Source organism: Epinephelus lanceolatus, chromosome 9 (genome assembly GCF_041903045.1).
Source record: "Epinephelus lanceolatus isolate andai-2023 chromosome 9, ASM4190304v1, whole genome shotgun sequence".
NCBI lineage: Eukaryota > Metazoa > Chordata > Actinopteri > Perciformes > Serranidae > Epinephelus > Epinephelus lanceolatus.
Genome location: NC_135742.1, coordinates 20555001 through 20581638, shown reverse-complemented (window position 1 = coordinate 20581638; position 26638 = coordinate 20555001). Strand labels below are relative to the sequence as shown.

Here is a 26638-nt window from a genome sequence, read left to right as displayed (position 1 = left end):
GCAGATCCAAGAGGAGGTGCAGAAGTCTAGTGTTCTCTCAGACTACCTAGATCACAATATGCTCATGGTATGATGGGAATTTTACCCACTGGTGCCAAAGCTTTACGTCCAGACACCTTAAACTACTTGATATGGTATTGGAGAGATCATGGTCATTGCTCATTTTATGGGGTGAGGGCTTGGTTAGAAATCGCTTTCAGAGTCAAAAGAAACCAGCACCGACTGTTGGCAGGAAGCAAACACAGGTCTCCAGTGTGGAATCGACGGACATTACACGACACAGATCCCACCTTGCAGTGGAAAAACAGCTTGGACTTTTCACTCACTCAAAATGAGATTCGGCCCGAGAGAACAGAAAGCAAACAGGGGAAACGGAGGGTGGTTTCAGATAAAAAGCCAAGGGAAGAGAGGGATGAGGTGAAAGCAAGCAGGGGAGAAAGGAGTTTCTGAACACAGACAGAGTACCACTGAGCTGGTCGGTACATGCAGGTGAAATCCCTGCGTGCTGTTGGCTGCTACACTACATTAACTCTAGCTTTCACTTTGAGCCGGGGACTTGGAGGATAGATGGGAGAGAGGGGAGAGAAGGGAAGCCTGACGAATGGGGGAAAGGGACACGCGGAGAACCGTACAAACCTCAACCTTGTTTTATGAGGAATTATGGAAACCATTCCAGTTGATTGGGTTTTCTTTGCAAAATGCCTGTTCAGTTCCACTTTCTGTAACACCTGAGAAGCAATAATCCACAGTGGCATATTGCAAGGTGGGATAAGGTGCTTTAGAAGGCATTTAATGGAGACCTGGTTGGAGCTCTATTTTATGAGCTGCCATGTCATTTAAATCCTTATGTATGTTATAAAAGGTTGGGGCAACAAAAACTGCAAAAATAAACATTTCAATCAACATTGAAGTACGTATGGATGCAGCTGAAGAAGGCATGGAGTCTTGTGGATTGGCTCAATTGGGTTCCTAAATTAAAAGAAGTATGTGAAATTACATTATACACAAACCCTAAAGTGACTCAGGGTCATACACACACTAAAAGGTTTTAAAAAATGTTGCAAAATCCACCTAGTTGGCAGGGAATAGCATAGCAGCAGTCATCTCTATTAGATGAGGATGAAGAGGCATGGGACTGTGGGGATGCACAGGATGTCTTTGCATGGGAGACTCGGGAGGAGTGGTTGTGGAAGGTGACAGCGCTTGGGGAAGAAGCTGTTGAGGTGATGGGTGATCATGGTGTTAATGGACCGGTACAGTCTCCCAGAGGAATGCTCCTCAAACAGATGGTTGCCTGGGTGGGCAAGGTCGGTGGCAATTTTACCCGTCTTTTTATCCGCTATGGTGTCCTGAAGCTCCTTGATAGAGAGCAGCTGACAGCCAATGATCCGCTCAGCAGTGGGGAGTACATGCTCAAGCCTTGTCCTTTGAACGGCAGGAGGCAGGAACTCAACCGAACTCTGATGGAGAAATGAGAAAATGAGGATGCTTTTGACTATTAATGTGTAAAATTGGACCAGAATATGCCCACATTTGAAAGACAATTTTCTTTTTTGCCCCCATTTTTTTCCTGGTAGTGGTCATAAAACATTCCCACACTGAATACCTCAACCCTTCTGGCTGAAATCCTGTGCATGTTACATTGCTGAGGCTACAGTGCTAAGGATTTTCATCATTTTGTTATTTATTGTGATTAACTCAAACTAACTATATGTTTTGTACTCTTTAATGTGATATTATGAGGGATTGTGGGTGTTAAAAGACCAGTTTGTGGGATTAAGGGGGATAATTTTAACCATTGTGTCTTTGTTACCTTAGAATGATCCATTTATATCTACATAGCGAGTGATTTCTTGTCCACGTAGTCCGCCATGTTGCACCATCATGAACGCACAAACCAAACACTGTCTCTAGATAGGGCCATCCGCATTTTTGCATTTCCACTGTAACAGCCCCTCCACAATGAGCCAAACAGTGTTGGAAACACACTGATTTTTTTTTTTACATGAAACTGCTTTGTCCAGTATTTTTTCCAGTTAAAATCACCAGATCCATTTGTTCTGGAGAGGAGGAGACCTCTGGGGTTAACCTAGCTCCAGTTAAAAACCTCCTGAACATCTGGGACTGAAGTTAACAAAGAAAAAGTTGAACAAACGTGAGCAGAAACCTTGCACCCTGACTCTGATGCATTTTATTGTTTAATTTGCAAAAAAACTGAAATGCAATGCAAAGTAGAGAGACACTTTTGCTCCTTTGCTTCTCTCTACTGGAATTCACTCCCTGGCTGTCGCTATTCTCTGCCCATGTCTTGCATTTGGCACCACGGTTTAAGGGGCTGAGCTGTCCTCCCTCTCTGTCTCCACACTGTCACTCTTTCTGTCTGTGCGCAGTCCACATCCTCCAACTCATCATCATCATCCACCTAAATATAACAATCTGACCTGTTGAAAGTCAGCTATCTGAGCTATGAAATGAAACTGTACTCTGCGTTCCTCTCTCTTGTTGCAGATGCATGTGCCCTGCAGTTTACGCCACATTTTCTTCACTGCTTCTTGGTCAGTCAACTCTCCAAAGACTTTTGAGTCAAGTTTTTACTGGTTTAATAATCTAATCAGTTTGTTTTGGAGAGTATAAGACGTTTGCAGTTGATTTGACTCCTCGTAAAAAATTCCTGAACAATGAACACTGGAGTAATCCTAATCAGGAGTTCATGCTTAGCGCAGAAGAGAAGTTTCAGCTGCATGCAATGTGCAATCCTCACCACTATATGGTACTGAATCCCACCATTGCTCCTTTAAGTTACTCTTTAAAGATGGTTTATAACCTCTATACATCTTCATAGTGGCTTGCACAAGATAGATCGTTCAGTGTTGACTGTGGTGAGTTTTGGATGAGCTTCATGGAGTGAGAGGTTTGTTTTTAAGCTCTTCACAGAGTGGAGCAAGGCGGATTTGTTAGACATACAACCTGTAGTATAAGCCAGTGTGGAGAAAGGATTGATGAGTACAAATAAAGCCAGAGCCACCCTCCAGTCAGTCAGCAGGTAAGCAGACAGATAGAGAGAAGGGGTGACAGGTGGACTAACACGTATAAGGTGACAGAGAGGCCTATAATACAGCCACTAAAATAGGCAGACATGACGTAAACCACTAAGACAAAGACACACGGGCTGATTTTTAAGCACATGCTGGTGAAATCTGGACTGGCACATATAATTTTGTGATGTAAACCACAAACAGGAGCAAGTGTAACATGTCTAACAGTAAGCAACTGAGTAGTCTGCTCTTTGGGTTCGCTACAGTATTTAATTTCCTCTTGCTCTGTTGACAAAAGCTTTTTGATTCTGTTGATTTACAAAGCTTTGTAGCATAGAGAACATAAATCAGACAGTGTAAATTGTTTGTGTAGCTTGGCACAATTGATTATGAATGGCAGTGGCTGTGCCATGATAAATATGGAGATTTAAGAACTAAGCTTAAATCTGCTTAGACTGGTAAAAGTATAAAGCGTGTACTGTGTGTACAGTAGGTGTTTGTGCAGCCATACATCTTTCTGACTGTGTTTGCTCCTGTGTTTATTGATGAGGATAGGAAAGTGAATGTGATTTAGCTTTTATTGGATGAAAGACAAAGTCATGGTAAACTAAAGCACAGACATTTTATTGCTTTTGTGGGTAGAAAATGCATCTTTGAAATGAAGTTCAGTTGAATGGCCATCTGTATGTATTGTTTTTGTTGTTCCTTCCAGTGGAGAAATCTAACAGAGTGCAGTTACTCACATCCTGTACCTGTGTACAAGTTTGAGGTGCTATTCTTTACTTGAGTATTTCCATCTTATGCAACTTTATACTTTACTTCACTATGATTCAGAGGGAAATGTCTTATTTTTAACACTGCATCAATCTGGCTTTAGTTTCTAGTTACTTTATAAATTGCAAATTTTGCATACAAAACATAAGCAGAGCTGATAAGATGATGTTTTAATTATTTTAATATTTTAAAGTATTTCAATAATTTTGAGGTTTAGACTGTTGCTTGGGGGAAAAAAAACATTGTGAAGGTGTCATTTTTGGCTTGGGTGATTGGGTAATTGAAAAGGCATTTTCACTATTTAGGTTATTTTTACAAAACAGTTATTGGAAAATAAATAATCAGCAGATTATTCCATAAAGTTCAAAATAAGCTCTGCTCAACCAACTACAACATCCATCCATCCATTTTCATCCGCCTATCCGGGGCTGGGTCGCGAGTGCAGCAGGGCAAGCAAAGCACCCCAGACGTCCCTCTCCCCAGCAACGCTTTCCAGCTCCTCCTGGGAGACCTCAAGGTGTTCCCAGGCCAGATGAGATATGTAATCCCTCCAGTGTGTTCTGGGTCTGGGTCTGCCCCGGGGCCTCCTACCAGTGGGACGTGACGGAACACCTTTAACGGGAGGCGCCCAGAAGGCGACTTGATCAGATGCCCAAACCACCTAAACTGACCCCTTTCGATGCCAAGCAGCAGTGGCTCTACTCCGAGCTCTCTCCAGATGTCCGAGCTCCTCACCCTTTCTCTAAGGCTGAGCCCAGCCACCCAACGGAGGAAACTCATTTCGGCCGTTTATATCCACAATCTCATTCTTTCGGTCACTACCCAGAGCTCATGACCATAGGTGAGGGTTGGGAAGTACATGGACCAGTAAATCGAAAGCCTTGCCTTCTGGCTCAGCTCCCTCTCCACCATGACGGTCCAGCGCAGTGCCCGCTTCACTGCAGACACCGCACCAAACCGCTAATTCATCTCATCTACCCTTACTCGTGAACAAGACCCCAAGATGCTTGAACTCCCTCGCTTGAGGCAGCAACTCATTCCCAATTACAACAGTACCAAACAAATCCTGTTTTTATATTAATTCACTAGTAATAATAATATAATGATCATATATACAAGAGAAACAGTCACAGGGGCCATTTTTCTGCATTGAGCACTTTTATTTTTAATACTTTAAGTACATTTTACTGATTCATACTTACACACTTTTTAACTAACATTTTCAATGCAGGACTTTTACTTGTAACAAAGTGTTTTAACAGTGTGATATAGGCTATTTTACTTAAGTAAAGTATCTGAATACTTACTTCGCCACTTCGCCACTGTTTCCCACAGCCTTAAGCAAATGAGAAAGTCAAGTAGTACCCCATACCACATGTTATCTTAAATTAGTGTGAGTATGTATGAATAGATGTGTGAGACACTTACAGACTGTATAAAATAATGGATGAAGCTACTGTGATGTCACCCACTGGTTTGTGGACTCCTGTTTTGAAGCCCTGAGTTCGACACACTGCAGCCTGTCCCTCAAGCATCCCTGCTCTTAAATATGTGTGACTTTAAGCTTTACAAAATTTAAAAGAGCTACTTATATATCATTTCAACCTCTGTAGAGGTGTCATGGATGTTGAAATTAGCTATAGAGATCAAAACCCTGCTTTATACCAGGCTGTTAACATGTTTATTTCTCCTTTCAAGTTGGGCATTTCAACATGGTGGTCTATTGCCACTTGAGCCAGCCTCAAGAACTGTGGTTTTTGGCACTTCCATGTTGGGTTCATTTTTCAGCACCAGAGGTTGCCACTTGGAGGCACCCACATTTTGTTTCTTTTTTTTTTTTTTTTTTTTTTTTTTTTTTTTAAACGCAACTGATTCATGTTATGTAGCTCATTAAGAGTCGCAGCACTGGTGATGATGATTGTGTTGCCAATGATAATATAGTTAAACAGTAATTACTTCAATGACTACAAATTATTATTTCTGCTAATTAATAATAGTAATTAGATTTTAATGACTTGATAACTCTGAGCTCCTGCACAGATTAGAGCTGTGTTGTTTGGTCATTAAAGATGCCATCTTGATGTCTCTGTTTGCTCATCTACCTTTCCCATCATCACACACAAACACAAGAGATAGTGCAATAGGGTCGCCATTTTTAGGCAGATCTCCAGAGCTGACATGGATACACTGAAACTATATTATATTTAACACTCACTGATATGATGTCCGTGCATGCATGTACATGTATGCACAGACAGGTGTCTACCAATTTACATCTCCCTTGTAAACAGATTGGGTGCCCAGCTGCTGTCCTGTGGAATTCTGCATTGTATGTGTGTATCTGTGTTGCTGTGTACATGTTTGGGAAAACAAAGTGTGAAATGAACAAAGTTGCGAGAGAGAGAGAGAGAGAGAGAGAGAGAGAGAGAGAGAGAGAGAGAAAAAAAAAACTTTCTACCACAAACTACTATAACTTTGCTGTCATGTTTCTTTCTCGCCATGTCATGCTGTTGTTGCTGAAAAACTGACAACATTCCCTCTTAATCTTCTCGGTGTGGGAAAAGGTGTCGATGTGTTATCTGACATTCAAACATCTTAAAATGTCTCCCACTGTCCCCGTTTAACCTTCTGAGCTCACAGCCTGCTTGATATTGTTAGAATCCACAGCATCTGTGTGCACAGTATTTTGTTTGTCATCTTTCTAAGTTCATTTCTTTCCAAATCAATGCTGTTGCATGTTGTCTCCCCTCTTAATAGGTTGTTAAACCTCCAAAATTTGGCATTGATGCAATCACACCATCGCCTCAGCCCTCTGGCCCTTAACAAGTCTAATCAATCCAGTTAATTGCTCAGTCATGACACTGTCAATGACGGCAGTGTCATCCGTTTTCCATATCAAATACATCATTAGGTAGTTGCTTTACATAAACGCACACACACGCAAGCGCACGCACACACACATCCTCCGGCATCATTAGCAGTGGTCTCAACCAAAGTGCCTTAATTAGGATTACCTTGACCTGCAATGTAGCTCATTAAGAACAGAGGAGTCCAGGCAGTAGAATTACTGACACCAGCATCCTGGTTTTGTTATCATACAAAAATAAGTCTTAATAGAGATAATTACAGTGCTTTGGTGCTTTAATCTAAAACTCTTAACAGTGTCATGAGTTATTTGTTCTCTTAGTGTCTCAGCAGGAGAGCATAGTGTATTCTATAAAGATGAAGCAAGTTTGGGCCTTGTGTTATCAGATATTCACCACAACAACAAAGCGCTGTCCCTATCTGATTAAAGTTCAAGTGATCAAAGCCATCTGAAGTTTTTTTCTTTTTCAGTCACATATCTAGAAGCAGATCATCCACATAAGACTGAAAAAAGTCTGGGTTGGGAGAAAAGTTTGCTGAAAATGCATCACCTCTGGTTTGATCAATATGAGATGTACATTCAGGAGCATTCCTTAAGTGCTAATGTTGCTTTCTTGCACTTTTTAGTTCAGAATTACAGATGCTTTCATACATTCAGAAAATGGGTCAGGGCTTTAGTCACCAGGGATCACCAGTCATTTTGATATATTGCTGAGTGTCATCAGCATAGCAGAGATAACAATCTTATAGAGTGTTTGCACCGATGTCATGGCTTGGTCAGTAATCAGGATGCATGGCCATTATGGAGATGGTGGGGTGCAGAGATGGGACCAAGTCACACATGTGCAAGTCTCAAGTAAGTCCCAAGTCTTAACCTTCAAGTCTCAAGTAAGTCCCAAGTCATTTTTTCTTGGGCAAGTCAAGTCAAGTCACAGGTTATGTCAAGTCAAGTCAAGTCAAGTCAAGTCAAGTCAAGTCCTGTAATAGGTTAAGTCAAGTCCAAGTCAAGTCATCTTTTTATTGTAAATTTACCTGCAGAATCTGATTTTAATAAAGTGAAAAGACAAGATATAAGTAACTGTCAGTAAACATTGACTTCATCGCTGCAATGTTTACTTTGCAGGGACGACCCCCCCATGCGTGCGCGCACACACACACACTGCAGCGGCCAAAATCACCCATCGACCCCCCCACCCCCCACCCCCACCCCACCCCCATATCGTATCAAGCTAACGTTAGCTAACTACCAACTAACCAGATAATATTAGCTAATTGACAAGCACTTACTGGGCAGAATGGCTCTTCAAATGACGAACAAAGTTTGAAGTTGTCGCCTGGCTGTCTGAGATGTTTATGCTGCATGTCTTGCACTATGCTGTTCATCTTTTGCCGTAATAATGGTAATTCCGAAAGTCGAAGACGATGACTGTCGGTAACCCTCCCGCTGATATGTTGATGCCTATCTGATATAAGAGGGCCTGTTTCTCCAATAAACACGTAAGGTACGTAGAGAGGGGATGACTGATTGACAGGGTAGTGATCCAATCATGACAACGCCATTCTCAGCCTGCGCTCCTACCGGGTAATCAACATTATTTTTTAAATTAATTTATTAATTTTATATTCTAACCGAAAACATGATGTGAATAACACTCAAGTCATCATGTCTCAAGTCAAGTCAAGTCTCGAGTCTTTAACTTCCAAGTCCGAGTCAAGTCTCAAGTCTTTTAATTTTTCTCAAGTCACAAGTCATCAAAACAGCGACTCGAGTCGACTCGAGTCCAAGTCACAATGACTCGAGTCCCCATCTCTGGTGGGATGTAAATAACAGAATGTGTTACATGCTGAATGTTTATTTTAAGCCAATTTTAGGATGTCTCAAATAAGGAAAAGTTCAAGAACATGTGTGAAAGCTGCTAAAACGTACAGAGATAGACTTAGCCAGCAGGAAAGCGCACAACATCTTGATGACACTGAGGTTAATAGGCAGTGAAGATCCGTACGAGCTGGCTCCTTTGTCTTGAAAAGACAACAAATCCGCCCTCTTTCTCCCACCCCCAAATAACAAACTAACTCATTTGTCATTTTTAATGTAATACTTTTAATACAGCACACTTTTAAAGCTACATTTTCAGAATATTTTACAGGAACTGTTCTGTAGGCTTTGAAATAAGATCAGAATCAGATATTGTGTAAAGAATGTAAGAAATCCCAACCTAATATCAATATGCTTGCATACTATTACATGAAAAAAGTTGTTAATTGGCCATTGTGAAGACACGATACTCAGAACAATTTACAAGTTGTGTTGTGTTGATTATGTCCAGTATCTCCAACATCATCGACTTCAGATTAATAACGTGCCATGACAACAAATTCTGTTTCTGAATGATTTAAACAAGTGGAAGTATGTTTTGAAAGACTAGAACAGGCCTAGGACAGATCACAGACCAGAAAAAACAGGAGATACCAGCTACAGAAAATTAGAAGTGTGAATTAGGGTGACTTGGATTGTATATTGGTCTGAGATCAGATCTGAGTAGTCCATTAAAAAAGTTTTGTGCCCATATAAACAATTGAATTTAAACCCGTTGTGCTTGTTATGATACTGTATGTCCTTGTTCATAGCACCAAGCAGGAGATACATGAACTAAGACATATATAATCAAGCAAATGCACTCAGTATGCAAATACTCAAACTGCACACTCAGCCTGGTCTGCCAAGGCAGCAAAATACACCACTTGGGCAGTGGCCCTCAGCGCCAGATACAAATGCACAATGCCGACTTTAGCATCTGTAAGAGACGCACCTGGCTTTCAGTACTGTAACTCCAATGTAAATCCATCTGTGTCATTATTAGACAATCAGAACAAAAGACACATTGTAAACAGTGAAAAAGTCCACTTAGGGTGGGTGGGATGGGGGTCGAATGGGTCCAACACACACAGGACTTTCACCCAGGACACCAGTGTTTTGTGTCCTGTGTGAAAGTAAAAGTTAACATTGAATTTTTATGTCTTGTGAGTTGTTAGTCACTTGTTACTCACCTGTTAGTCAGTTGTTAGTCACATGAGTCAACTGACATGATTTACTTCACCCCTGATCTTTTCCCAACCCTAACCAAGTGGTTTTGTTGCAGAAACCTAACTGCCAAAATATGATGAGTAGGGTTCTTGTCATTTGTTAAATGGCATGGTGCTGTACTTTATACAATTGTACAAACCTGTGTACAAGAATTGGGACAGACGTAGTCAAAGGTTTACATGCATATGTTTGATATGTAGTAAGAAACCTACACAAGCACACATAAACAATCACACTAAAACTCTCCTAGTATTTCTTTCATCCTCTTACTGCAGTATCATCGTAAAGCTACTTAAACCTTATTATAGGTATATGGTTGTTGCTATTGATAGTTTTGTCTATCAATATCAATAGATCAAACAGGAAAAAAAGATGCCCTTCACTTTGGATGAGTCACCCCCATGTGCTTTTGTTTTCAAATCTTTGTGTTTGTGTGTGTAAGAGAGAGTGTGTCTGCAGAATGCTTTGTCTATTCAAGTTTCTAGAAAAAGAGGTATTCAGCACTGACAGATGCACAGTGCTGACAACAAAAGCCTCTGCTCAGATTAATACAAAGGATACAATTAGAGTGATGCAGATGCACAAATAGCAAGGAATCTCTGCCAGTAAGAGCTCATGAATTGAGATATTTATTGAACCTGTTTATGCAGGGAGATCACCAATCAGCTCCAACAAAATAATATGCTGTAAAGTGATCAGTGATGGTTTTAATGTTAGTGCTTAAACTGTGTGTAGGAGCTGTGTCTTTTTTGGCATGATATTTTGAGAGAAATGTCCATGTCCCTCCACAGCCAAATATATACTTACATCTTAATCTACTCCCCTTCTCCAGATATCCGTGGTATTGAGGATTTCCTGGACCGGACCTCTCAGCAGGGGATGGACGTCTCCCTTCAGAAGGTGGAATCCAATATCAACATGATGATCACAAGTCTGTTCAGAACAATGCGTGTGGAGGAGCTGCATCGCTACAGGGATACACTACGCAGAGCTGTGCTGTTCATGAGCCCAGCTACTGCCAAGGCTTTTATCACTGAGGTAAGGGGGGTGTTTTTTGTTTTTTTTTGTACCCATGTTTTCCACTTAAGTGGAAAACACCAGAAACAGTTGTCCAGGCTTTTCTCACAGTCTGTGGGTGGCACGTCAACCACATATCTTTCACTTAAAAATACTCTCACAGCCCTATTTATTGAGAGGTTGGCATGTTTGTAGATCTATAGCACCATTTCCACCGAGCAGCACGGTACCCATTTTTTTCCATTTCTACTGTGGAAAGTTTTAAATGGTACCAATGGAATTGTTCCAGCACACAGATCTGGTACTAAAAGGTGGAGCTGTGAACACTGCAGTCTGTTGATTAGTCGATAGTGGACGGTCACTCTGCTCAGGGCTGAGTTGTGACTGGTTTTGTAACCACTGTTCATACAATGGCGAGTTTTACACTAGTAAACTGTAACTATAAAATGAAAGGATGTTTTGCTGCCTCTTGCAGCAGCTGTAGCCTGAGAAAAAAAGCTAATTCACTGAGCCGACTGCCAGTAACTTTTAACCTGGAACATTTACTTGTAATGTTACTCAATGCATGAGATGACGACGTGAATCCATCAGCACACCTTATATTTCAATATGACACCCTTTAACATTACTTTAGTTTTTTGTTTTTTTTTGTCTCTGTTGAATTACACTTTTAGTAATGAGTAGATCTTAAAACGTTTAAAAATATATATTTTAATTTCGACCTGATTATGTGAGTCTGAAGGGTTAATTTTGATTCCAAAGGTACCATACCGTAAGTGTTTGGTGGAAACAGAGTATAACTGTTTTTAGAAAAGAGTTCTGTAGGTTAGTACAATGCATTATTGGGTTATTACCCTATTGAAATGCAAGGAATTCTTCTTTAGTGCAGCCCTCACTTGACTCAAATTAATCAGTGATTGATTTCTTGGCCAAACTTCATCTTACTGAATACAAATGCCAAAAGTAGCATGTTAAGAGTAACGGGGTGATCACACAGAAATGAGACGCTAGAGACGCGGACGCTTCAAAGACACTTGAAACGCTGGAATCGCTTATTTAATGCGCGCTAGCTACTGGCATCTGACGCTCAAAAAAGTTGAAAATATTTTAACTTTTCAGCGTCTACGCGCGTCTAAAAAGAAGTGTCTACAAAAACGCGCGTCTAAAAAGACGCCGGAAAAACAGCCGTTTGAAAAGACGCTTGAACGCCGGTCAGACGCGCCGTATCATAGGAAAACAATTGTTTTACTGGCGTCTCGCTTCTAGCGCTTCATCTCTGTGTGATCGCCCCCTAACAGCTGAGATACGCGGGGCAGACACGCAACGAGTCACGTAGGCTGGGTGGATTTTTTACCTGCCACACAGACTCTGTCTTTGTAGTGTATGGTTGCATCCATACATCCATACATCCATACATCCATCCATTTCATCCACTTAGCTGTTTGGACTGAGTATTGTCAAGTGATCGCTTGGTTATGCAGGGTTTGAAAACATAGGCTATATTATCAGGTACTGAATTAATTAACTATATCATTTTTACATCAGCGTGCATTGATTTGATTGCACTGTCAAAACACCCAACATGTTGCTCTACTGCATTGCATTGCCTCTGGTACAATGATTTATTCTGACCATTTTTAAACAGATTGTACTTGTTTTTTTAAACAGTTGTGTAGTTTTTTTTTCGTGTTCGAGGGCTGTGGAGCTGCTGATAGTGGGGGGGTGGGGGGGTGGGGGGGGGGGGGGGGATAGATCAGCTGTGTAAAAATAGTGCTCCTTGGTCAGTGTAGCAGTTTAGTTGAATATAATATAATAGATGCACTCGGCTGCAGGCATGCTGCGGCAGACGTGTCGCGCCACGTCCATGCCCCATGTATTTTGGCCGTGAGCCAATAATCATCAGATAGACTCCGTTGACTCTATGCATGAAATCCTACCCAACACTAACACAGGATCTGCCTTTGTCACATGTCACATGAGTTAATATTCCACACTTCTCAGAACTTAGTTTAAATACAGTGCAGTACACATCCGCACAACAGACTTGGTTTAACTTGGCAGTTGTGTATGTTGGGTTATCAAGTGTGTATCAAAGGATTCCTTCCCGCATTAATCATGTTATCAGGCTCATGGATGTTCCTCTGACTCAAGTAAGCTCTCTGTGTCTCTACCAATTAACCAGATCAGCTAAAATTACAGCAGCGAATCCTCTCAAGTCTGATGGAATATTATTCATGATGCCTTGAACATGGCATGGCACAGCTAAAAATTTACATTGCAAATGTATCTCTCTCTTTCACTAGTCAAGTCTGTATTAATTTTGGGTGCACAGTCAAAGACAAGTTATATAGCACAACTTAAATTAAAACAGAGCATATATTTTAATATATCACTTGAATATATGTATTCCCTTACATATATGTTTCAAGAACTCCCTCCTCACACCCACACGTGTGCACTCACACACACTCTTCCCACCCCCTGCTGCCATGCTCTTTATCTCTGCAGAAGAAGACAATTAGGGGAGTTCCTCTTGCTCTTATACATAGATGATATGGAGGTCATGGTTGAAAGCAATAGGCTCCAGCATTAGTTCTGAATTCATAATTTGAAGTGATAGGATGGGGCTTAATCCCATGTGTCATGTTCTCATCTCAGTTTAATTAAAACTGACCTCAGAAAGAGCAATCACAATCTAATTTGGTTGGAGGCGTGACAGGGAGGGGGGGTGAAAGATGGGGGTGTTATTGTGTGTCTGCGAGTGTGTTAGTGTCAGTATTTGTGTATAAGCGTGTCCCTGTGGCTGTGTGTGTGTGTGTGTGTGTGTGTGTGTGTAACCTTAGCCTTGTAAGTGGAGTTTGGAAACACACTGGAGTTAGTACACTGTGCTGGCCAGAAGACTGTGATAATGCGTCTCAAGGTTTCGCTCTCTTGAAATGTGTTAGAGAAACCTTTGAGCCTGCTTTAAGTGATTTTGGACCACTTGAGAGCAGAAAGACTTTAATACGAGCTCACAACAATGAATCTTTTGTTTATCAAGGTTAGGTCAACTGCTTACATTCAGCGGCAGCACAGCTACATGGATATCCCTGGTGGTCTTGGTCTTACTTTCTTAGTTTTGGTATTTATTCTTTTTAGTTATGTTTGTGTTTGGATGGCTGAGATCAGGCGACAGTGCAAATATATCAGAGTGAAGACTAATCTAAACACTTATCTAGACCTAAAGTGAGCACACAAACTGTTATATAATCCCTTTTGCATTTTTAATACTGTGCATATGTTTGCTTACAGTACTTAACTCAGTCAAACTCAGTTTAGTTCATGGGCCACATACAGCCCAGTTTGATCTCAGATGGGTCAGACCATTAAAACCATCGCACTATAACATATAAGCACCATCAGCTCCAAGAAAAATAAGTTCAATTTCAACAATATGTCTCAGTTATTCTACATTCAGTCAGTCTACTTCTCACTGCCATTACATGCACATTTATCCATACATTTCCTGATACAGAATCTTTTGAACTGAAGCTGCTGATTGACTATTTTGCACAATGTTCAATATCTTTAAACATGGTCACAGTAAGTATTCATTGCTATATCAGAAAACTGTATTCTGATCACAGTGGAAAAGCCTCTGAAGCAGAATTTTACATGAAGTCAACATTGCTGAAGTTGCTCCTGAAACCTAGCACCTCTTAGTCTCATCATTAATTGGGGCGGATTGGACTCTTTGGTAGTCCAGTTCTGTCCCACGGGCTGTATGTTTGACATCCCTGTTTTACACTATAGTTGGCGTGGAAGGTGAAAGTTGAAACAATGTGTTTGCATAATTTAGTTGAGATTTGCAAAGTACAAATTGAGAAAAAAGTATTCTCAGCAGCTCAGTTGGCTAAATGTTATGGTATAAATATGGCAAAAAAAAACTTTAAAGCTACTTTTCACTGCAAATACATAATTTTCCTTATTTGAATATCACTGACACCTCTTCACTTTTACTACAGGTACTTGTCAATTAAATATGCACTCATAGATAGAGTAAATAGAATAAAAGATATTTGACAGCATACAGAAATGTAAAAATGACTCAATATATTTGGAAAATGGTGACTGAATGCACTATCATCACTCATTCATTTGTTCTGCAAGCTCTGATCTACAATAGGTTTGGAAAATGGCTTTAGTTATCACAGCAGCACAGTATACAATATAGAAATGTCGGCCTTCATTTTAGTGTTTGAGTGGAACCCAAATTAGTTTTCCGGAGTTTCTCTCTCTTCCCTTTGGGAAAGTTGACAAAGCAGTCTAATTCTAATTTAGTCAGACATCAAGTGGGGAGAGGTTTCTGAGATGAAGTGTCAGGAGATGGTAAAGATTGGTGGATAAGATTGATGATCGCATCTCTCTCTCTCCCTGGCAAGATGGCGAGGAGGGGTAACGGAGAGAGAGACAGATACAAGGACTAGGAGACAGACACGGGCAGGCAGGGAGACATGTGGAGACAGAGAGAGATGACTGAGACCTTGTCTTTTCTCTATCAGAGTTATTTGTGAGGTCATTTGTCACAGAGTGCACCTCCCATCCAGATGCATTAGGCCCTGATGTTAGATGCGAACTGGAAGCTGTTCCAAAATTTCCAGACTTGGCAGAAGGAGAGAGAAAGAGAGATGATAGATATGGCAGGTCCCGAGAGTGATTAGAGGTTGGAAGACAATTAAGAGAGTGCAAGGAAGCGCCTAAATATGATCTTCTTTAACCTTAACTAGCAAAGTTTCGTGCCAAGACTGAAACAGTTTTTGGTCTCTGTAATTGTCCTAACTCCTAAAAAAGTAATCAAACAATCAAAAAAAAAAATACAGGAGGGAAGTTCAGAGTGCAAGGAAGGTCTTAAAGATGAATATAACGAACAAGCACATATTGTAATCTGGTAAATCGCCAACACATTGGGGCAAGACACTGATTATTCTTTGTGTGGCCATTGTGACAAATTCTAGCTTAAAAGCTTGTTGATTATGTGCTGTAAGTGTAGGACTAATCAGTGATTTGATTGTCTTGTGTAACCTTTCGAAACCTGGAGCGACATAACTTTTTTTGTGCAGCTTTCTGATGCCTTTCACAAGTATTTAAACCTTTGACCCCTGAGCAAATTGCAATTTCTTTCAAAAACATTGGGAGAAAAGGCAATGATCAACTTGGTCAGAGATGCTCCATAAATCCATAGATTTTAGAATTTTTTTTAAAAGGTAGGGAAAAACTGCATTTAAATCATTATCATGATTTTATATTTAAAATTATGTGACAAAATTATTATATTTTTTTAGCTCCTTTTCCAGGTTATTTCTCTATTTCTTTTATTTTCTTTTATCCATTTTTTTTTTTTTTTTACTAATTTTGTTGTTTTTAATTATCTCTTTTTACTATTTTCTTGCTATTTTTTAGGGTAATTTCTTCTTTCATTGCTCATTGCCTTCCTCCCATGTTTTTGAAAGAAACCAAGCCAATTTGCTCATGTTTCAAAGGGTTAACAAACCTATCAGTTCATGTATAACTGTTTAGCAAAAAGTTAATATTTTTAGTTGTCAAATATCATGATCATGTTGTAGAGTAAAGCTTGTGTGCTTGCTGAATTCAAGAGTCTGATTCTGTTGACCTAACAGATTGACAACAGAGGTGCGAATTCAAAGGATTGTGTAGATTTTGTGGTTGCTAAACTTGCACAATTAAGACAAAAATAGATGGTTTAATTCTCAAAGCACCTGCAAAGGGTGACATGCACCCCTAGCTGCACTGCCAAGCAAGTAGCATCTCGGTGTTGCTCTGCTATTTGCACAAATTTGAATAAGTTTATATGCATACATTGGGTGCAAATTGGCCCCTTTATATGCACATGAGCCTTATTGCAGAAACAATCCAATTCACAAAGATCAGCTCTAATAGCGACACGCAGTTAGAGCAAAATGATTAGCATCTTCAGAGAGTTGCCAGTACCTGAAGCACATTTATGAGGGGTGGGTGTCATGCCCAGGCTGTCCAGTGATCATGGCAGCAGCACAGACAGGCCGGGATATTGTCACATTTTAATTGCTTGGCCTAAGTTTTGTATCTCGTAGCTCATGGTCAGATGGTTCTCTATCTGCCATTGATCTGCCTACTGTCCTCTTGTAGCAAAAGCAACATTTATACTTTGCCACATGGATAATTGGAATTAGACACAAAAATTGGCACATTATACTCAGCTTCAAAACTTGATGGATGTGTTTGTGCTGTAATATCATTAGCACACTATCTTTTATAAAGTGGACCATGGGACAGGGAAGAAAGCGCTTGCAAGTGATGCACTATTCATGGTGGCAATTCACCAGCCACAATCAATTCACCCGAGAATGTCCTATGTCAGTTGATGGTTGCACCTATAAAAAACGCATATGGAAAACCATATATGTGAGACAGAATGGTTTTGAGCCAAACCGTGATGAGAGATAAGGGTTACAGTATCACAAGCTCCTTGGCTCATCTCTCCATTATTGTGACTTTATTGTGAGTCTTTGTCCTTGCTTTGCTCTGATTTGTGCGTTTTATGTCCTTGTTGTGATGTGAGCCCAGCAGGAAATATAGTTCCACATCTGCTGGATTCTCAGTACTGTGTCTTCCACCATGCACATCCATGCATTTCACCACACAAGCACACAGATATACACTCAAAACCAACATGCTCATTCAATTTTCTGCATTATTTAACATCCTCTTGCTCTGCTGCCTTTTTTTTCAGTCTAGTACATGTGGGTGAGTGTACCAGCCAGTGCCAACAAGGCTCCTCGCTGGCACATACATTTCCCTATTCCACCCACTTTGTGTAGTCAGAAAAGCAAAGTGGCTTTCTTGCCCTGAGACCATTGTCTTATTACAAATATTGCTTGTCCTGAGTTATGAATGGCTTCCCTGGACTCACTCAGCTCATATAAGACCAATAACTCAATGAGATAAAGAAAATGAAAATCATTAAAATTGTTGCTGTGAGGTTTTCTCATGGTTAAAATATGCCTGTAAAGCTTGGTTACTGAAAAAAAGACTACGGTACATAATCCTATAACATCAATGTAACGTCATACATATTCATACTCTAACCATGAATTATCCATAAGCAGTAACAAGGCTATTAGTTGTGTTTTTGACACATGCATTTTCAGTGTCTATCACGGTGAGATTTGAGGAACGCTTAAACTGAAGAGAATATGATTTTGTAGATGCACAGCCAATCATTCATCGGTATTTATAGCATATTATATTATAAAAACAACATTGTTCTGTGCATTTGTGTTTCAGTCTGTGCATTTTTCTCACCACTCATACATTTCCTTGGTAGAAGTAGCATGGGATAATGAGTGACTGAATATTATATGAACAAAAGTATTTAGAAATTAGACGTTATTGCCATGAGTCAGAATTTGCCCAGGCGTTATTAGTCTTCTGTCTAACTTTTTCTCTCTCTGACAAACACACACATAGACTTCATATTAGATATGCAAAGAAGTGGAAAATATGAATTTTGCCATTTGATCTCAAAGCGTTAAAATTTTAAAACGTTGCCATTTTGGGACTATTTTCTCTTTAACTGACATTTCTTACTTGAAGGACCATCAAACGAGTTTGAGATTATTCCAGAGACGACAGATGTCGCAAATGAAACATGAAGGAAAATATTATGTATAAGACATGCTGAATAATGTATTTGCTGAATGTGGCTTGTATCCACTGCAAAAGTTTTTGCCTAAGTAAAGCTGCTCTCATCACTGTCCACTGCCTTTCATGCCTGAAAGAGCCAGAAAATACTCAATCATGGAGCTGTTATTGATGTTTGACCAGAGACAGACAGAGATTATATAATATAAGAGCGTATTATATAGTGTCGATGTCAGCAGAATATGGGGAGAATCACTGTCGGCTCTGTATGACCCAGAGAAAATGTGGTAAGATATTCTACATATTCCACAAAGTATTCCTGCCTTGTCTCAGGCACTTGATGAATTGTAATACCCACCTGGCGCGGCTCTCTACTTTTTTATTTATGTATTTTTGAACATACTTCCAGGTCTGTTTAATTTTTCTTTTGCTGACAGTTCCCCAAACTCAGACAAAAATGGTATATAAAGGCCCTGTGATCTATGCACCCCTCCTCTCATGCCTGGAATAGCCTGAAGAAAAGGCATTTGGAGCATAAGGAACTTGGAAGTTATTTTACTCAGTGGGTGGAATTTTGCTGTTACAGACAGGGTGGGTGGCTCTGCTGGGAACTGTGTTTTGAAAAAAGTTGTTGAGTTGTTGTCGTCGCTTCAGGATTGTACTTTTTCCTCTTCTCTCTTTCTCTATGAGTGTATGTGTGTCATTCTTCTATTTATTTATTTATTTGCTAATTAGTCTGATTTTAGCCTTTAGCACACCACTTTACTTAAGCTGCACTGATTACAGTGTAATTATCATCAAGGTAAAGTCCTAGAAAATCTATGGACATCTTTGGAAAAAACCCTGTCTGCCTATACCTCGCAGGGTTCTATAAGAGTAGTAGAACCTTCATTTCATTCATTTTCCGTAACTGCCTATCCTGTTATGGGTTGTGGGGTTGCTGGAGCCTATCCCAGCTGACATTGGGCGAGTGGCAGGGTACAACCCTGGACAGGTCACCAGACTATCACAGGGCTGACATATAGAGACAGACAACCATTCACACCTACGGGCAATTTTAGAGTAACTAATTTACGTAACCTGCATGTCTTTGGACTGTGGGAGGAAGCCGGAGTACCCGGAGAAAACCCATGCTGACACTGGGAGAATATGCAAAGTCCACACAGAAGGGCTCCCCCACCCCGGGGTTCGAACCCGGAACCCGCTTGCTGTGAGGCGACAATGCCTCATAGAACCATTAAACTTATTCCAATTTCGATGTAAGCTAATTAGAGCTACAAATGCCAGTGCATGGACATTTAACAGCAGCTAGCAGAATGTGTTGGCTTTAAAAGATGTCTGAAATTGACAGATTTAATCAATGAGTATCTTTAACAACAACCAGCTTTTCTGAAGACAATAAATATTTGACGCCAGAATAGCAGGTGCAGCGGTCACTAGCATTAGCCATCCCCTACAAAGTGACTGTACTAACTATATAACGACACCTATTGGGTTTAACAACAAAGTTGCGCCATTGTGGTGTCTGTGCAAGTTTGTTAGTAGTTGGTTACCATTAAAAGGCTCAGTGTTGGATGTTAGCCACAGCTGCTTTGTGAGCCAGTGCTAACCAGGCAGGCTTTGCACTATAGTTGTCTAGCTCTGCCTCTGGGTCATTGGTTTGCTGAGGGTTGCTGTACTCGTCTCAAAGAGCAACATCATAGCATTGCCATGGTGGCGGTGTACAACTCCAGCCTTGGCAGCAGCAGATATTGCTGTCTCATCATCTCCTTGCATAGCACCATCATATTATATTTCATAAATAGTCTGTTTTCAACTATTTAACTGATTAAAAAAAGATTAATCAGTCAGAATTCTTATTGTCAGTTAATGGTTTAGCGGTTAATTGTCAATATCGCTAGTGTAACTCCATGCTTCTTTGCACCAAGAGAGACAAAGAGACACAGACAGTCACTAAAAACTATTAATTTTAAAATGGATAAGTAGAAAGTGCTTGTATCCAACAAACCTATAAAGGTAAGAGCTGAAATCAGCTTTCACTCCTTTTCTTATATCCACAAAGCTTAGGGGAAACCTAAAATATGCTTGTATCTTACAGCATAGCAGTAAGGGACCAGCACTGGTGTAATAAAAAGGCAGAAACTCTATAGTGGATGGAGGGTTGAGAGTTGAGACCTCTCAGTGTTCAAAGAAAGCAAAAATTTCCCCTTCAATATTGCAGTGTTCACTGAAATGTGAATAACATATGCAGGGAATGAGACGGCTGATTTTCCTGCTGGTTACTGGTAAGGTTACTGCCCACTTTTCAGATCTTTTTTGCGAACAAGCCTTTTCTTTATCAATCGATGAATTTGTCACATGAAATCATACAAGGTGCAAGTCCAGTCAGTTGTAATTCTGTCAGCTCCTCCAACTTGTGCATTGCAATGTAGTCCCTTTTTGCCTTCTTTACTGCTCTTCTTACATTGTAGGCTGCTGCATTATAATTGTCCATGTTCCCAGACTGCAGCCCTAATTTGTGGGCTGCAGTGCGTGTGTTTATAGCATCCCAGATGGTTCTGGTAATCCATGGTTTCTGGCTGTGGAATGATCAGAATCTGAATAGACAACTGGCAATTGATTACAATTGCAGAGATATGTGAACTCGGCAAACTTGTTAAATTCTGTTGTCATTTTCAGCCAAAACTGTAACTTTAAAGATATGTTGTGAAACAGTGTTGCGACCTGTCTGGCACTCCTGCTGTGCTTATTTTATGTCTCTGCTCCTTTGCTATCATCTTTGATAAACCAACTCTATTGGCATGGAAACCAAGCAATGTGCTGCTGTAGACGGAGGCTGCAGCAAAATGTACTGTAGCCACCCAAAAAATCAGTATCAGTGTATGTTGTATTTGAATATTTTCTTCACTTTACCTTACACACTAACCAATGGATGCCACAGTAGATCAGCAATTTAGTTTTCTGCTGAGTAAAATCACTGTTTATGTCAATGGTGGCTTTGATATTGCAGCTTCCATTCCACATCAGAAAAGGCTGTCTTTGCTCAGCACCATTTGAGTTTATGTGTGTGACGGATTTTCTACCTGGAAATTATTGTGATTCGGTCTATAAAGAATGGCTTGGATGAATGGTGCTTTCTGTTACTCTAGGATTTAACTAAGTTCTGGTGAAACAAAGCACTGGAAACTCTTGCTGGCACGCAGGACATCCAATTTATTATTCAACACCTGTAAAATTGCTAGCTGGATGTTTGACAGAGAAGATCTATGTGGCCATGGTCGCAGCCAATGTCTGGTTTGTCCATGTAGTTGGGATGTAACTGGCGCCCATCTTCTCCACCTTTTCCTCAATGTTTACTTGTTTCATTTGAAAGTCTCAACTGGCCAGTTATCAGAGTCAGCAGGAGGAGAAAGGTGAGTTGATTTCTGATCCAGATGAGTTACGTGTAGCTATATGCCATCACCGTCCGATGCCAATTTCAAAAAGCACAACCAAGAAGAAGAAGCTGATGCCTTCTGGTAAAGGCCTTTACAAGCAAGCATCTTCCTAGAATCTAGCCAGGCAGTGCTTTAGCTGGTTTGTAATTCTCATCATAAAATGGCCTTTGTACAGAGGAATAATTTTGTGTGACAAAATCTATGGTTCATGGTATCATTAGTTTATATCAATTATGATTTCTGTCAGTATGTGGGACTAGCAAACTGAGTTTGACCTGTACCAAGTTAATCAATTGGTCAGTCAAACCCACAGGATGTTCTGATGACTACCAAGACAAAAACATCCTTGCACACATGCACTTATGCTACATACTGTGTATGCTGTGCACTTTGAACCAAAAATATGAAACCCAATGTCATAATATGTACTTGATAATATATCAGCATTTTGTCAATTGATTACTACACTGTGCTTTCTTATTACTACATTGCTGGATGTGGTCAGAGTTTCATCTCAAGGACACAACAGTGCAAGAAAGATTCAGTATAGTGGCAGCTGAGCAGTTGTTAAAAACTTAATGATACCAGACATTTGCATCCTGGATTGGTATGTGGGCGATGTACATTTATATTCTACATTTTTACTGTTAAATGTAGAGCTTGATAATACACAAAGCTTGGACAAAAGGAGCACTTCAGTCTTGGTAAATAATCTGGCATGGAACCTCGTAGTTGGTGCTGAATGAACTGAGACATTTAAAGTACGTTTTGTGTTACCAAAGGATTGTACTGTATTAATTTCTCAGTGCAGGAATTACAGAGAGGTGGTGAAATAAGAGGCAGAGACAGCAACGGCCAGGCTGAAAGGGGAAACTAGTGGGACTTTGGGCACAAAGGAATTTGTGGGAGGATTTTTTTGGATTACACAATTCAGCTGTGACAACTCATTTATCGTCAGTTCAGTAGATTTCTGCTCAAGTGCTCTGCCAGAACGCAATTGTTCCCATCATTTTCATCCATCTTGATTTCAATGAAAGCAACACAGATGAGGCAGAGCAACTAAGAACTGGTCATTTTAAAGAAATTATCACCGCAACCTTCCAGCTCAGCTCCCTCTTCACCACGACAATCCGGCACAGCACCTGCATCACTGCAGAAGCCGCACCAGACCGCTGATCCAGCTCATGCACCGCTCTACCCTCACTTGTGGACAAGACCCTGAGATAGTTGAACTCCCTAGCTTGAGGCAGTAACTCTTTCCTAACCAGGAGGGAGCAGAGCAAAAAGGCGAAGCTTTCGATTTACTGGTCCATCTACATCCCAACCTTCACCTATGGTCATGAGATCTGGTTAGTGACCGAAAGAATGAGATCACAGATACAAGCGGCTGAAATGAGTTTCTTCTGTGGGGTGGCTGGACTCAGCCTTAGAGATAGGGTAAGGAGCTTGGACATACAGAGGGAGCTCAGAGTAGAGCTGCTGCTCCTTCACATAGAGGGGTCAGTTGAGGTGGCTCGGGCATCTGATCAGGATGCCTCCTGGGCGCCTCCTGTCCCATTGGTAGGAGGCCCCGGGGCAGACCCAGAACATGCTGAAGGGATTACATATCTCATCCGGCCAGGGAACACCTTGGGGTCCCCCAGGAGGAGCTGGAAAGTGCTGGTGGGGAGAGGGACGTCTGGGGTGCTTTGCTTGGCCTGCTGCCCCTAAGACCTGGCTCTGGATAAGCCAGGATTTTCAGGTTAATATTGTGTCATTCTGTGACTATTAACCACAATATAGCATAAAACATGACCATAGGCCTGTTTGGAGACCCTACTGGTATATGTCTTTGCTAGACTTGGGCTGAATATCCCTAGACTTGGGTTCTGCCCACAGGTATTGTGAAGAAGTACCAGTCAAAAGTAGGTTCTCTTATGTGTGAAATCTGTCTTTTGCAGAGCAATTTTCTTTGTCATGGGCAATTTTCATACCAATCTGATCACCTTAAAATTAAAATACATTTTAATTCATTCTCTACAAGCATCCCTGAGGGATCGGGATTAGCAGCCTTCTACTGTGAATGGAGCATTAAATCAGATGTTGCGATTTTACCCTGCTCCACTGCCACAGGCCATGTAATAAATGCTGGTGAGAGACAATGTGGGCCGTCAATTACAATCAAAAAAGAATAACATTTCTGCAGGACACATATTATATTGTATCATATTATATCATATTATGATGTATTAAGAATAAAATGAGAGACGTTTTCAGCTCGCAGTCCAGGATACATGAGACAAATTGATCTAACAGCATTGCCTAATCTTCTTAACAGTTTTTATGCATGTGTGAACTTGTCAGTTTCTCATGTCTTTTTTCATGTACAGTGTTAAAGTACCTTATATCCGTCTGCAGTATGACACAGCTTGATTTAATAACTTTGGTGTAGATTTATAATCTTGATAATTGCTAATTATGCTGAGTACTCTTACAGAGAGAATTACTGTTTCTCTGGACTATTCTACTAAATGTCAACGTCTTTTAAAATGAGGGAAAATTGGAGAAAATCCAACACAGAAATCTGTAACACTGTGATTAAGCGTGATTGCATTCAATCTCTGATATGCTTTCATTCTTTGTGTCTTTCTCTGCACTTCCTCTTTTGCTTATTGCACATGAAGGCCAACAGTTTTGAATTCCTCTCAAACTAATTTTAACTTTTACCGAACTGTTCGTAAGCACTCAGCTATAGAGGGCAGTGTGTCAGCCGAGCATTGTCAGAAAAAATTGAAGGGTAGAGAATGACAACAATTCAAATGATGATTTGTGCGTGGTTTGATTGAATTCCTTGACTTATTGAGATATTGTTCATGTTACACACAGAATGTCTGTGTCATTCCTGTGACATCTCTGCTTTGGCAATGGAGCATGAGGAGCAAATGCTGACCCTTGTAATTATGGAACATGTAGGAGAGGATGTAAAATGGAGGGGAGGAGTTCATGATAAAATGACGGACAGGGGGAATTTGGACAAAAGGGTACTGAGGTTAATTTTAACAGGAGAAGCGATGAAAAACAAAGGTGGGTGACAGGAAAGTACGCAGACAGAGAAGTTGAGGGATCAACTGAGTTGGTAAAATAATGGGGTAAGGTGGGATACAAAGAGTGGTAGGGATTAACAAAGATAAAGGCGTCTTCAAATGCATTTAAATTGATTGATGTGGTGACTTCACTTATTTTACAAAACTTCAAAAACTAATGGACTTCCTATCAGCTACAGTACAGATTGCTCAGGGCTTTTGCATTTATCTTCAGTTAATACGCACATGCATGGCTCAGACCTTTATGACTTTGAAATTTGTACTTGCTCCTTGTTAGAGGTCAGTGGAAAAGTGATTTAGAAGGGCAAGGCGGAAAGGAGGGAGAGATAAAGAGACATAAATGGATGATGTGGAGTGTGAAGGATGAACATGTGAAGAGCAAATGAATAGAATAGGTTTAGAGAAATGGTGATGGGGAGGAAGCAGAAGGGTATTATTTTGTAAAGAGGAGTCAGTGAAAGCATGTGAACACACAGAAGCAAATCTGTCTACCAAAGTAAAATGCTCATTCGGAAAGTGGCATTAAGATTGTGTCATCAAACGCACACGTGTACTCATCTATTAATAGTTCCAGTGTGTACTGTTCCCTAAAAGCTCACACACCGATTTGTACAGGAAGTAGTAATCCCAAAATTGCATGGCAGCGCGAGTAGTGTTAGTAATATGCCAGTTTCTCGCACTCAGTTACTCTATGTGGCAACCATAGTGACTACACCAAATGTTGATGATGAATGCCAAGAAAGCTTTCAAAATGCTTTCAAACATCTTGTCAAGCTGACTAAAATGTCAGAAATCTACTGTAAGTTATTATACCTTCGTAAAGTAGGGATCAGAACACAATGAAATATTTTGTCTTTTGAGATGGTGTCAGTTCAGGCAATCACAGACTCATAAACTCCTGTGTTCAAAGACGTGGCAGACTACGTGCTGGACCCCGACCAGTAGGGCTGCTGGTTAAACTAATGATTATTTTCATTGTCTATTAATTTGACAATTAGCAGATTATTAATTGCTCTGTAAAATGTCAGAAAATAATCAAAAATGTCGGTCAGTGTTTCCCATGATGATATTCAGTTTACTGTCACAGTGGAGGAAAGAAGCATTTTGAAATAATTGATTATCAAATTAGTTGGCAATTCATTTAATAGTTGACAACTAATCGGTTAATAGTTGCTGCTCTTGCTGTGTTTGATGACTTGCATGGCATACTCTCAGTAGGAGATTTGGAAGGAAATGACTGGAACCAACTTCACTGTTCTACCTCACAGCACCAATAACAAGTCTTTATGTAAGAATCTGTTAGTTATCTCTGCCAGTCATAAACCTAGAGGGGATCATATGTTTGATCATGTGTGTGTGTTTTATTGGCTGTTTCATACTGTTACTGACTGCTGACTCCTCACTGATCCTAACTGGCCAGTAAGTCCAGCAAGAAACAACAAGCCTTACTTAATCTGTTGCAGGTCACATTCATAGAAACATTTGGCCTTATTTTGAGCCACAGCATCTGCAGATAAATTTCATACCGCACACAGTATGATCCAATGAAGTAAGGCACAATACAAGATGAAACAGTCTCTGTTTTTGTCATCTTCACCGCCATCTTGTAAGGGAGCCAGAAGGGACATTTCCACTGATGCAGCTGCAACAAGGTTTTGTTTC

The 26638-nt window shown here is 40.4% G+C and overlaps 1 protein-coding gene across 4 annotated transcripts in view; it reads left to right on the top strand.

Annotated features, from left to right (window-relative positions):
• Window positions 1–26638, top strand: part of grid2 (glutamate receptor, ionotropic, delta 2) — a 723252-nt gene that overhangs the window by 433843 nt on the left and 262771 nt on the right. For all 4 annotated transcript variants that reach the window (XR_013492025.1, XM_078170661.1, XM_078170662.1 and 1 more), the window contains exon 4: window positions 10592–10797. Coding sequence is in view for 3 of the 4 variants with exons in the window: in XM_078170661.1 (XP_078026787.1) it covers window positions 10592–10797 (206 nt within the window). In the remaining variant the exon portion in view is untranslated. The remainder of the gene's footprint in view (window positions 1–10591; window positions 10798–26638) is intronic.